Source organism: Mesoplodon bidens, assembly GCF_964165515.1.
Source record: "Mesoplodon bidens genome assembly, contig: HAP1_SCAFFOLD_197, whole genome shotgun sequence".
Classification (NCBI taxonomy): domain Eukaryota; kingdom Metazoa; phylum Chordata; class Mammalia; order Artiodactyla; family Ziphiidae; genus Mesoplodon; species Mesoplodon bidens.
This window is the reverse complement of record NW_027672364.1, coordinates 166,616-180,983: the sequence shown is the minus strand read 5'-3', so window position 1 is coordinate 180,983 and position 14,368 is coordinate 166,616. Positions and strand designations below refer to the sequence as shown.

Below are 14,368 nucleotides of genomic sequence, written 5' to 3'. Positions count from 1 at the left end.
GAGGGGGCCGACTGCAGCCCGCCGCACGCACGCCCGCCAGCCCGCGCGGCCTCCGCGGGGAAAGGTGTTCCGGGCACTGACCTGAAATCCCCAGCCGGGGAGTAAGCAGGGAGCCTGCGATCCGGCGCTTTGAAGTTTTCCCCGGAGCAGAGTCGAGGCGGCGAGGAGGAGCGACGGGAGGTGGGGTGGGTGGGGAGAGGTGTGCGGGGTTGGAGGAAAGTGGGGTGGCGACGTTGGCGATGGGAGAAGGGGCCGGGCCGGGGAAGCGCGGCGAACAGCAAAGTTTGCCGTCCCCCGCTGCCCGCAACCCGCTGGCGGCGCCGCGCTCGCTCGCCTCCCTCGCCGTCTGCTGCCAGCCGGCTGCCCTCGGGGTCGGCCACGCCGAGGGGTGGGCTCTGGGCCGGGTGGGGGCGGGGGCGGGCTCAAAGCCTCCGGGCAGGTGGCGACAGCCCCGCGCGATCCTCCGGGCTCCGGCGGCTGGGCCGGGCTCAGCAGCTCTCGCGTCGCCGCTGCTGCCGCCCGCGCTCGGGCAGGAGCCCCAGCGCCATGCTGACGATTAGCCGCGAGCGCCCGCTCGGGCTGGGTGTGTATGTGTGTGTGAGTGTGTTGGCCAAGTCTTCCCTGCGCGGCGACAGCGCGGCTTGGGCTCACCGCCCGGCAGCTCGCGGGCTCCCCCTCCGCCGCCGCTGCCGCCTCGCTCCCGCTCTCGGTCGCGGTCTGGGCTCCGGCGCGTCTTCCCCGCTGCCGCCGAGCTCGGTCTGCGTTCAGCAAGGAGCGTAGCTCTGCCTCCCCTCGCCGCTGGGAGCCCAGGCTCCGTCTGCCGCCGCACGCCGCGATCCCAACGCGTCCCCCCTCCCTGGTTCCCTCCTCTTCCTCCTCCCCCTCCCTCCGCCCTCTCGCCCGCCCGCCCGGCCTCCCTCCCTCCCAGCAGCCGCCTCCCCTCCCCCCGCAGGCGCAGCGCTCGGGCGACAGCCAGCCGCCCACCCGCCGCCGCCTACTCCAGCTGTCGCAAGTTTGAGCTCCCCCAGCCTCCGCTCAGCCTCCGCTCAGCCTCCGCTCACCCTCCGTTGCAGCGCCTGGGCGGTGGGGTGTCGGAGCGGTGATTCCCCAAAAAGGTTTGCCCGAGTTTCCCCAGCCGATTCCCGGCGCGTTTCGCCTATCTGGGTTCGAACCCCAGACCACTTGGGTGGCGTCCCCCTCGCCCCTTGTCCTCCCCTCCCCAGCTTGGACCGAGTTTCCTTCCTCCTTTCCATACTTCCTTTCTATTTCCTTTTTTTTCTTTTAGATTCACTTTAGAAGAAATTTTACATCTTCTTAAAACATAGTTCCTTTAGCTTTCTCTTTTATAGGCTAAATCGTCAACATTCAATTTTCTTCATCATTTATATTCGCCAATAAAATACTACTTTTTATGGATTCTCATTTATAGCTCTTTGTGTTATACAGAGTTAGATATTATTAACATATCTTATTTTACATGATTAGAGTATGAGAAAGAGGAGAACAAAAAGAAAAAAAATGTGTGATGTGATGTGTGTATGTGGGAGGGGGGAGATTTATCACACACACATACACACAAACATATTCATATCAAAATAAGGAAGAAGTACTCATAACTATTACAGCCTGCGTTTCTCCAGCTGATCACATGATCATAGCTGGTATGTATAACAAGCTTCTTCCACTACCATCCTGTACACCCTATACCGTCAGCAAGCACTCCTGTTGGTCATAGATTCTTGCCTGCTAAACTTACCCAAACCTTTATTCCTGAAGGAACTGGACCATAGCAGCCCAACCTGAATTATGATAGTTTTCCACTGACTTTAATCATAGGAAATGAAAGTATTAAAAGGCACCCTGGAGGATCTTTTGCATTCCATACAGACCCTCCTTTACCCACATTATTTGGTAGCAACCCAATTTCATCTTGATAGAAGGATCTCTCCAACTAGTGCAGAAACCCCAGTCTTTGCCTGTTAATTCAGAAGTCCCATCTGGCTAGGTCAAACTCTCAACTTCTATTTCAATGAAAGTATTGTCAGGTTCCCTGGCAGAAGCATTATTTTCCTTGGTACTAAGATCTCACTGGACTTAACATCATGGAGATGAGAAGCAAATATTTTGCTAGTGGATCACTTGCAGTGATAGTGGAGGAGCCTCTCCCATTTTCCTCCCTTGATTCCCTGACCCAGGAACTCTGACTGTGGGAGATATAGCACTATATGTGAAGGAATGGTGATCATACAGAACACTCTGGAGATATCACCTCAGCCCTGAAAGGTATTGCCATCTAGCTGGCACCATAACTGAGTCTCCCTTAGACCATTCCACCATTACATCTGTGGCTCTGTAAGGAAAACCATGGTTAGACTAATTAATTCCATGAGAATGGACCCATTGCCACATAACTATATCTCTGTATTTAAGCTGCAGGATATCAATGAGAGAGTATGAACGAATTAATAGAAAATGACTATCATGCAAAGACAAACAAGGGACTTTGTATCTCTTCTGAGGAAGGGATTCATCTGTTTTCAGTTGGACCTGGGATATTTGTACCATGTTAGGTGGAAGCACGACTTGGCTGTTTTCAGTATTTGGAGATGAATACAGTTTAAGGAGATTTGCATGGGTTGACAAGGGGTGAGCTATGGTGGCCTTTTGATGTGGCCACTTGGCTAGGCCTTACCACACTTTCCAGCATTCCTTTTCTGTATGTCTCTGGGTAGGGTGGGATATAGCAGAGTTTCTTACAGGGGACTGGAGGGGAAGTGAAGCAGCAGTCATTTTATGTCCTCACTGGTCTGCTGGCTCATCTCATTGGTGAGAGACAGTGGCCAGGCCTGCCATTGCCCACCTTCCACTGGGCCTTCCTTCAGCTTCTTCTACTCTGGGACCAGTGTGGGTATTTAGTTCCATGAGGAAGGGGCTTGACTTCTGCAGGAAAACTACACAGTCAAGGTCAGAGGCAATAAGGGCTCACATAGGTTTCATTCTGTTTTCGTGGCCTCTAGCTTTTTTTTTTTTTTTTGGTGTATGGGTTCCGGATTGTTGCTACTTTACTTTACATCCATATTCTCTCCCTCGTGGCCTACTTTGTGACCCCCAAGCTCCAGGATCAGACACAGTCCTAAGAATTCAGCCTTACACAATTGTCTAGGTCAGACTGTTGCCTGTGTCTGATACTGGAGCTTGGAGTCCACAGGACATGAAGTCAGGGAGAGAAGACAGACAGATGGGCCTCATTTCTTAGTAGTTCTGCTTCTTCTGGGGGACCTATACTGAAATATTCCCTTTGTATTCTGGAAACGAATATTAAGACATTCTTTCTTAGAAATATAGAAGAAAGAAATATGATGTCATTAACTTATCCTTAACTTTCCTAAAGATCCAGAATTATGCTGTGCCTTTTTCTTTGAAAGTCAGAAGTAGCATAACACCCTAAATGTTACTTATTTGCTAGCAATACTTAACAGAGAAAAAGAGGGATAACTTTGCAGTCAGGAGAAAGACAAACGGCTTGGAAAAGACACAAAATAATTGTCAGCTCCTGAAAAAGTCTTTTTTAAAAACGTTTTTCTCTTTTTAAAACGGTAATAACTCCCCACCACAGAGAGGTGCTCTCACACTTACTTCTCCAATATTTGCAAAGCATTCAAGTCCTAAAATGTGCCAACATTTTTCAAACACAGGATTAAAAATAGAGTATTTTTGTTTAAAAATAATTATATGCCATAACATGGAAACAAATAATTCTGTAGTCTTTGGAAAACAATGGTTTGCCTGTGGATAAAGTCACCCTCCCGCCCTACCCTCAGCCATCATGTCAAAGGAACAATAACCTCCTAATGTGTTAAGTTCTCCATGCATTGTGTTTTAAAACAATGCTTTATGAGCACACCATTGGTGAGCTTTCGGCATTATCTCAGTATATGGTACATCTACAGAAATTTTTTATTTATACTCCTGTCCTTTTTTTTTTTCCTAAGGTACTTGAAACATTTTGCTTTGTAGTAATTTTTACTTATTTATGTTAAATAATATCATCTTTTGTAAGCCGCTGGTGATTTTGCCTGAAAGGCTGACTGTTGATAAGAAACATTCTTCTCCTTTTATTTGGCTGAGTATTTTGTAACAGAGGAAACATGACACTGTGGTCAGGCATCAGGCTTCAGAGAAAACTACTAACTTCAAAGTCTAGCTCTGCTCCCAGCCTGCTCTGCAACCAACAGCATGCCTTAACCTCTCTGTGCCTTATTTCTTTTCATTGGAAAAACTAAGATGATAACAAAATATCTACTTCCAAGATTTGTTTTGTAGATTAAATAAGCTAGTTCATGTAAAGTCCTTCACATAGCACCTGGCAAATGCTCAATAGATATTACCCATAATAATATTGTCTTCTGTGCTTGCCAATAAACTATGAAACTATATGGATCTAAAGGACAAGGCTTATAATTAACCAAAAAGAAGGAGTAAAGACCTTAGTTAATAAAAGTAAAATAATGTATCTTTTAAATATAGAGATATTGCTTCTACACAGAAATATTGCTAAAATAATAAATGTCAGACAAATAGATGCACATAACTGTTTTATAACTAGCAGCTGGATCCTTAACTCTCTATAACTTTGAAATGGAGCTGCAAAGTACAATGCATTTCCCTCAGTAGTTTCTCCAGATTCCCTTTGAATTTGTGCAGGGTCGATTGATACATACAAGCACTATTTGATAAAACATATTTTTCAAAAAGTGAGAACAGCACGTAATTACCTCTACATGATATTTCTTTGGTAATTGCAGATAAATTGGTAAAAATATTTCAATTAGGCAAGCAGACTATTGATTGCAACTTACTAGGCTGTAAGAAAAAGTGATTTTTCTCTCAAGTTTTAATATAAGTACTTACTTGTTTTATTTACAACAAATACAAACCTTCTCATTTCAGCAGCTCAAAGTCTTCATGGAAAAATCACATGATTACTAATCCTCAAGACTGACTCTCTGTATTTTTTGCAAGTTTTCGCCTACTTATTATGTTCCTGCTGGGAAGTTCCTAAAAATTACATTTCCTATAACTGGGAGTATTACTAGTTCTTTCTATCAATCTATTTTTAAAGTGCAGAACCTTCAGAACGTTCTGAATATATTCTTTTTAGAAAGGAAAACAAGAAGGTCACAGATTCTTCTTTTTCCTTTAATATTTCTCAACCACACACTCACACACACATTCCCTTTATATCTTACAAATTCATGAGAAAGCTCATTCTGTTTGCAATTTTAATTTTTGCTTTTGTTGACATGCAGTCTTCCTTAAGGGAACTTGATTATCCTTTTATACGGAAGGTAAGCTATGTACTATATTCATTTTAATTGAGGATGCACTGTTTGGAGATTACATCATCTGGTTATTTACATTTTTCCTTTCTTCCTTGAGTTGATCTCAAAGGAAACATGTGTGCATTTATAGTTCATGTATTACTGATAGCTATCCTGAGTATAACAGCATTTATACTCAGCTCTAGTTATAACTTGTTTCACCCAACCAAAACCACACTTTTCTACTGATTATAAGGTTTTAAATTCATCACAGATATCAAAGCGAAAGAGTACAGTGAGACTCAGTAAGCTTATGGAGGGGAGCTGGGGGTTTTATACTTAACTGAGGGAAACTTGATCATTGATGACACTGGTTTATGACAACGTCAGGATGGCATTAGGCAGCTCTGACGTGATAACTCCAGGGCACAATTTTTCACCTATTGGGAGGTAGTGTGAACATCTGAGCAGCTTAGCCAGTCAACTGTGTCTCCCTACAGCCATCATTCTTCCTCGAAAATCTAATGATTCTCTTAGTTCCATGGCAGAATCAGGTCACTCTAGGTAGTTCTATGTTATGTGAACAAAAGAATCACTGAGGATAGTAAAAACTAATTTTAATTTATCAAGGATCATACGTTAAGTATAATATTTTATAAATCATTTATTTTACTCTAAAATTAGTTGACAATTTTTTCCCCATAATTTGATTGGCACATTTGATAATTTGCACAGAAATGTACATGATAAGTGAACATAATGATGTTAAATAGTGGAAGATTGGAGCTGATGCAAAAAGAAAAGGTAATTAAATATATAGAAATTATAACATTATTCAAATTCCTACCCAATCTGCAATCCTTCCTCCAATTATATTTTTTCTGGAATATAGTCTTTTAAGCCAAAAGCACTTAGAATGGTCATTTTAGAGATTATGAGAGAGGAATTATAGCCCAGAGAAAACCTACATGCAATAGGTAGCTAGGGGCAGGCTTATTGAATGACATTATTCAGCCAACAAGTTGATACATCATCTTAAATCTGAAATTTTGAACAACTGCAGATAAAATGTCCTAAAACATACGAGGCAGGATGGTGTCTTCAGTTTCCCTCACTTACTTTATCTTTCTTTCCTTTTCTCACTCTTACAGGAAGAGAATCTCCCTTTAACTCATTATGGTTATGCTATAAAAGACTGAGTGATAAAAAAATAAGTTTATTTCAAAGGTGCCTCACTCTGAATCATCTGAATGACAGGAATCATTATACTGAAGAATGGGACTCACTGAGAGCATATATAAAGGAGCCTTATTTTTATCCTCCACTGTCCATTCCCCCTGTGCTGTGAGACTTGTTTTGCCTTTGCTTCCTTGGGTGAAAAGCAGTGCACATCCCATACCTGCCATGGTCACTTTCAGATAACAAGAATCCACCAGTAACTTCCAGTTCCACACACAGTCTCAGTTCAATAATTATTTTGTTCAATCCACTGTATTAATTTCAACATTATGAATTTCATTTAAAGTTGAAATTCCACCCATCCCCCATCAAGGGAGAAGTTTTCAATCCACACCAGTTGTTGGAGCGTGGCATGAAAGCTCTTACTAGATTAATAATGTTGTGTGTGCCTGGTAGATGCTTAAAGCTGACACTTTCTCTTATGGTGCGTGGGTTCTTCCGAGCCCACTGCCCCATCACTGGGAATTTCTCACACGTGGTTCCCTTTAGGGTTACCAAGAGCAACTCTATTCTGGATGGTTAGTTTTAGCCATTGCCTATATCTTGTCCTATGCAAACAGCCTACCCAATCCATTGCCAGGAAACCCTATAGAAATTTAGGTCTTATAATGTCAGTAATTTATTTAAAAATAACTCATCATCACATGTGTGACATTTATGGAATACATATTTGTATTATACCCTCTAGGTATTTGGTTGACACTTGAAATACTTTAATCAGGAATATTCACCCTAAGGGTAGTGAGTCAGCATTTGAAAATTAGGAACTTTCGATTTCTACTGAGAGAAATAAGGAACCCCTGGAAAAATCATAAAGAGGTAGATTTCAACTAAAAACGATTGGACTATCATTGCCTCAATCTGCAACAGAGGACTTGTTAAACAGCCTAAGGGAATTTACAAATATGTACGTATTTGCTAAACGGGTAGTGGTTGAGATATGTTTATTGACTAGCAAATTTGTACAGATACTTGGCCTTTGGACAAGTCTAGAGAACTCAAGGTGTAACATTTTCCCAAGTGGGGGTTTTAGCCCAGGTGTTTATTCCTTCGGTGCCACCATGATATGAAGGAATCTGTCATCGTACTAGAGGAAAAGGTACTAAATGTAGAACTGAATACCGATGAACTTATGGGATATAGGACTGAATATGGCTGCAACAGTACAGCTCAGGACTGTCTGGGGTCTATTTGCCAATTCATTTTTCTATGAGTGATAGAATTTGGTCTAAGCCTTGCTTTCACTGTAACATCTCACCTGGTTGTGCGATTTTGAGAGAGGATAAGTACAGCGCTCATGTTGCTCTAATCATTGGAAGCCTCTAGCCTCCAGAGTGGCAGTGTGAAGAAACTGTCAGAAGGCTGATTTCAACTCAGACACCTCTGTCCTTGATCTGACCTAATACCACCTAGCTATCCAGTCTTTTGTTCCTTAGGAGGATATGAGTCAGACAAGAATACACTGTGCGCCTCAAGCTCAAGGGGGGGCCATGGTAAGCTATCTGAGTGGTCTTCTTAAACTTGTTATTTTTTCACATTATATGAAGAGGGAAGTACCTTCCACTTTGTTTCCTTGAGGACTGCGATTGGGACTCACAGCACTTCAAGAACTCTCCCTTAAAATCTTCTCTTAATCTCTAAATCCTGACACTTTTGTTGTCTCTATGTAGTTGAGAAGCTTTAGATTTAAAAAAAAAAAAAGTTTGCTCTTTACTCCATTTCAAATAGTCGAATCACAATTCAACTTGGGATGTGGGAACAACTGGCATTTATTGTGCTACAGTCTCAGTCTGAGAAGGAAATAGTTCGATTTTGTTATCCTACTATGCATAATAAAATGTAACTTCTAGAAAAATATTTTCAGGTAAGTTTTTTTATTTTTTATTTTTTTATTTTTTTGCGGTACGCGGGCCTCTCACTGCTGTGGCCTCTCCCGTTGCGGAGCACAGGCTCCAGACGCGCAGGCTCAGCGGCCATGGCTCACGGGACCAGCCGCTCTGCGGCATGTGGGATCTTCCCGGACTGGGGCACGAACCCGTGTCCCCTGCATCGGCAGGTGGACTCCCAACCACTGCGCCACCAGGGAAGCCCTCAGGTAAGCTTTTTTTGATATTTCATCACATAATCTGTAGTGAACCAATAATTTTCAGGCTACCACTGGGCTATTTGCTACAGTAAAACAGTGATTTAATCTAGTAAACCAATTGATTATGCAAAAGTATAACTTAAAAATTATCTTACTTATACAAATATAAATGTAACTAAAAATTATTTCATTGTTGGGGGGGGCAGAGAGATAGTAGAGCTGGTTCAAAGAACATTTTAAGGCATTTATAAATAGTGGAATAAGAAATAATAAAAATAATACCATGAAAGACATGACACTAATTAAAATTCTCTGGGGCAATAAAATCATAAATTTGGGTTTATGTTGTTTTTTTTTCTTTTCTTTTTTGCTGGTGAGAAACCTGTAAACTAAGACGTGGCTTTACAGTGGTGTCTGGGCACTAATCAAATAGTAAAGAGCTAAATCTAACTCAAGTACATTTTCCTGGAGAATTACATAATCTTTGGGTGATTCTTTTAAGCAATGCCCCTGCATGACATTGAAAGGACATACCACATTCCCTTTGTCTTATTTGCAAATTGTGGATAATTTTTCCTAATAAAGGACAATATATGCCTCCTGATGTGATTATGTAAGCACTTTAACTGTTTTAGATAATTAAATGAGAAAATAATGATGGCCACTATGTATAACATGGTATAAAATAGATATTTCATATTCCTCAATTTCTTTGGATCTCACTAACAACAATAAATTTGGAATAACTGGTTTTTAAGGTCATATCTGACACCAAGAGCCATTCGTTTATTTTTCTAACTGCTTGAACTGTTAGCAACTTTCAACACTGTGGCCTTTCTTTTCAAACAATCTCTTCTTGGTTTCACTGACAGCTCTTCATCCTGCTTTCTATCCTAAGTATCTGGTTATGTTCATCTTTGTACTCTTCTCAGCACTATTTATAGTGTTTTCTCATATTCTTCTTTGCTGGGGATCTACCTCTTCTTCGCTAAAATCCTACCTCTTCTCCTGAGCTGTTACATGTCGGAGCAATTAAGACCTGGTCTGAGACCCCATTTTTTTTTCACTCTGCATTCTCTGTCCTGGTAATCTAATCCACGTTTACTGCTGTAAATGTCATCTCTAGAAAAATAGGCTCCAAATTAGTAGCTCTAGTGAGAACCAGACATCACCAAAAGTTGCTTAATCAGTATCTACATATGGATAAATAAAAGCCAACTCGAAGTCAGCCAGTCCTAAACCAAACTCATCTCTCTCTTTTGCTGTTTTTTTTCTTCACTATTTTCATTTTAATGAACAACCCCATAGTAAATCCAGTTGAATAAGACAGTAACATAGGCATTGTCCTTAATGCTTGTCCTTAATCCTCTCTTCTGTATATAATTCACATTGGGATCTTTCAAGTTTACTCTCTAAATCTGTCTCAAAGGCATTCATATTTTTCAACATCAGTACCACTTTCACTCTAAGCCAAAAACCACCATTTCTTGCTTAGACTAATACTGATTCTATCTAAATAGTTTCACTAACGTGTACCTTTTGCTCTCCACCCAGTTCTCCACACTACAAAAAGAATAGCCATTTTAGAAATCACATATGTTCAGGTTATCCTTTAAAACCCTACAGTGGATTCCTATTTCTCTTAGGAGGAAGGGAAAAAGAAATCCTTCATTTGCCACACAAGTCTTGCACGATCTTTCACCCAGCTGTGTGAGCGGGTGTAGTGTAGTTGTTATAGACAAGAGTTGTGGAGCTACACTGCCTGGGTTCAAACCTAAACACCTTCACACTTTAACCGGCTGAACTATACAAGATGTTTCCCTCTCTGAGCCTCAGTTCTCAGAGAAGTTATTACTTGTACCTACTTCATATAATCATTTAAAAACTCGAATAAGCTAACACAGTTCAAGTACTTTGAGCAGTGGCTTTCACTCAATTAGACATGAATTTACCATAGTATTAGTATTACTTTTCTTTCTCATTTCATGATTATCTCACACTCAATCTCTGTAGTTTTTTAATTTGCTTTAGTGCTGAAAACCCATGCTCAGTGCCCCCTCTCCCTTTCATTTGTACCTGCTACCTCCTCTACTTGGAATGTTCTTTCCCCCCCCCTTACCTCTGGGGGCCTTGACATTTATGGTGATTCCCCTTAACCCTGGCCCCGCTTCTCCAAGTCGTACCTTCATTACATTATCTTCTTTGAACCAAGTGAGTTGAATTTTCTTTCCTGCCAGAAGCCTGACTGATGCAGAAGCTCTGCCCGTTGTAGACACTTAGGATTTACGCTGGTGGAGACTCATCTTCACACACATGCATCTAAGATCCTTATGGCACAGGGAGAGGGTATAAATATTAATTCACTAGGTCTTACATCTCCTTCCTGCAATTGACTTCTGCTCATGTTTAACTGGTCAAGCTATATCATATTTCCACATCACTCTTCAAATGGAGCAGAAAAGTACAGTGTTACCATTTTCTTGGAGAAGAAGGGGAACTAGAACACATATTACCCTGTTATGACTACAAAGCAAAGCATAAGTAAGGGCATTAGAATGTGAAAGTACATAGACTGTTGGAGGTTGTTGATCTAGTGTGAGATGAGCTTGACACATATTCTAGGATTCGATGGAAACACCTGTGAGGTCAGCTCAGTGAGGACTCTACGTGTCATGCAAAATTTGTGTGGTGTCCTTTTCTTAGAATTGAAAAGGAGACATAGGAAAAGAAATCTGGGAAGGAGAAGACAGGAGCATATCTATATTTTGGAATATCATAATTTAATCATTCTATCCTGCTCGTAGCTTCTTTAACTAAGGGAGATTATATAAACTGTTTTCAGATAAATTTGAAATATCCTGAGCTCATTATTTCAGCATCTGGAATGTAGAGTCAACCAAGATAACAAATTGTATGATTTCTCTATTAGGCAGAGGCTTCTACAGCATGAATCAAGGAAATTAGAAGGATCAAGTTACTAGTTTATTAAATTAGCACTGACATTATCACAGTCTCAGAGGAAAAAATATAACAAGATTGTTTGCAATAGAAAACGTTTTGTAAAATAGCCCTTAATCAGAATAGTCATTTGGAAATATTCTAGCAAAAACGTATATGTAAAGCAGCACTGCACCTCAGACTTGAAATTTTCCAAATAATTAATAGCAAGTAAAAATTTTATATAAATCCATGGAAATAAAATTGGAGTGGCCAAAACATTACTGAAGAATTCTGAGATAAGGACAGTAAATTCATGAAGCACAAATAAAATGACATAAATACCTCTATGTTCTGAATGTAATTTAATTATTGACTCTCACATACATAGCTAGAGTATCATCAATCACCATAGATAATATTTTTTTCTGAGCCATCAAAGCTAATTATAGTCAGAAATCTCACTCACTGAGACTAAACATTACACTACATTAAAAATCAATCTATTATGTGATGTCAGGAAGTTCTGTTGAGTGTAGTGATTTTTTATGAGCCTCAAAATTCTATGTTAATTACCTGAATATTTTACATAGATGTCTCAAATAGTCCTTGTAAGTAATAAAAACAGTGGTGATTTGTATTTCACCATTGCTAAGATAATTTTCAAATTAGAATATTGACAGAGGGGAATAAACCGAAATACAATAGGAAAATGCAAGAAAAAGGCAGAAGTAGAACTAAATGAACCACCTTTTCACTGAGGGCTTCTTCACTTTTCCCTAAAATATGTCCCACTGATTCTAAGGTTGTGTCTACACTATGCTAAAAGATATTTTAAGTTTCCAATAATTGAGTCTTCCCAAGTACTTGTATGAATCAATTCAAATCTGATACTTCATGTTCAAAGAATTTTAGAGACAAAAATTCTTAGGAGATTGGAGATTATGTAATTCATTATAAACACGGAAGCTGGAAAATAGGGTAAGTAGAAAGGTTTCACCATGAGTGGCATAGTTAGACTCCGTGTTTCCCAACTAGTTAAGAGAAATATTTTTACCAAATCACAAATAAACAGTGAATGCTTACAATTATATTTATAACTAAAATAATTTCTCTCCACTTAAAACAGTAGTGTATCTATTCAACTAATGATATTGCAGCAACTGGACATTCTCATGCAAGAAAATGAATATAGACACAAAACTTACACCCTTAACGAAACAACCCAAAGTAGATCATAGACCTAAATATGAAATGCAAAACCATTAAACTTCTAGAATACGAATAGGAGAAAACCAAGATGACCTTGGTTATGGCGATGGCTTTTTAGATACAGCACCAAAGGCACAATCCATGGACTTCATTAAAATTAAAAATTTTGCAAAATTGTTGTTTCTGACAACACTAAACATATTCTTACCATTAAATCCTGCAATTGCACTGCTTGGTATTTATCCAAAAGAGATGAAAATGTATGTCCACACAAAAACCTGCACACAGATGTTTATAGTAACTTTATTCATAATAGCTAAAATTTGAAAGCAGCCAAGATGTCCTTCAGTAGGTGACTAGATAAATAAACTGTGGTATATCTAAACAATGGAATATTGTTCAGCACTAAAGGGAAATAAGCTATCAAGCCATAAAAAGACATGCATTTTAAGACATTTAAAAAAATTAAAATAACTACTGGGTATACAGAAAAATACCTAAAATGAAAAAGGGTCTTTTATTTTCATACAGTAATAATGAAGTAAGAATTTTAGTTTAAGATCAGTTATACATTTAAAAGCCTTTACATTTTCCAAAAGAAATTAATGTATTACTATTGAACATTTTGTTAAAAATGCCACAGACAAGACTATGAGACTCTCTAAGTATTACTTCTATCATCTTACTAAAATCAGTAAAAATAAGTTTGCGTTAACACATTCCAGCTTCCTCTCTCTAGAAATAGAATGAGAAAAAAAGCAATAATAATAAGAGACAGTAGCTTCAAATCTTTTTAAAAAGTTATTCCCAACTGCACATCCATTATCAGTCATAGAAAATGTAGGGCTGCGGTAGAAGTCATGGTTTCCAGCACTCTGAAAAGCACATTATTTTAAAGATGGATCAATATAAAAGAAGAAAAATACTCAAATCATCTGAAGATGATGTAGTATTAAAAAGCTTTGGGGGAAAATGAGGCTGCAATTTGAACAAAATTATCTACTTACAAAGAAAGGAGGACATGAGTTATTGTCTAAGAGTTACCATAAAGACACTAAAAAGAAAAGAAATACACACACACACACACACACACACACACATAATCCTTATATAACTAGTAACTTAAAATTAACAAATAATATGTCTTCGACTTACTTGTGATGAATAAACCTCACTTGAATTAACAGAGGAAAGCATTTAAACATAAGAAACAGAAAAAGAGTTTCAACAGTTTTAAAATATACCTAGTTTATGTTGTAAAGAAACGCTATTGACAACAAAATGCTCCTAAAAGGAACTTTGGTAATAGAGTCCAGTTGAAAACCACTGTCTATTTACAAGGTAGACTTGGGGTGCTGCACTGAACAGTGTGCCCCCAAACTTCATGTCTGTGCAGGATCTGTGAATGTGACCTTGTTTGCAAGGGTCTTTGCAGATGTGATTAGTTAAGATGAGGTCATACTGAATTAGCATGGGCCCTAAGTCTAATGGCTGGTGTCTTTATAAGAAGAGGGAAATTTGAACACAGAGATACAGACACAAACAGAGGCAAATAGGCCGTGTGATGTCAGAG

At 39.6% G+C, this 14,368-nt stretch overlaps 1 protein-coding gene across 1 annotated transcript in view; it reads right to left on the bottom strand.

The window, feature by feature from the left end:
- The window catches only part of LOC308610324 (uncharacterized protein), a gene marked incomplete at both ends in the record, with an annotated part of 42,817 nt that extends 36,090 nt beyond the window's left edge, over positions 1-6,727 (bottom strand). Inside the window, 3 exons of the mRNA XM_081259501.1 lie at positions 82-1,003; positions 2,861-2,951; positions 6,721-6,727. Coding sequence (XP_081115627.1) covers positions 82-1,003; positions 2,861-2,951; positions 6,721-6,727 — 1,020 coding nt within the window. The remainder of the gene's footprint in view (positions 1-81; positions 1,004-2,860; positions 2,952-6,720) is intronic.
- Between the last annotated feature and the right edge of the window lie 7,641 nt (positions 6,728-14,368).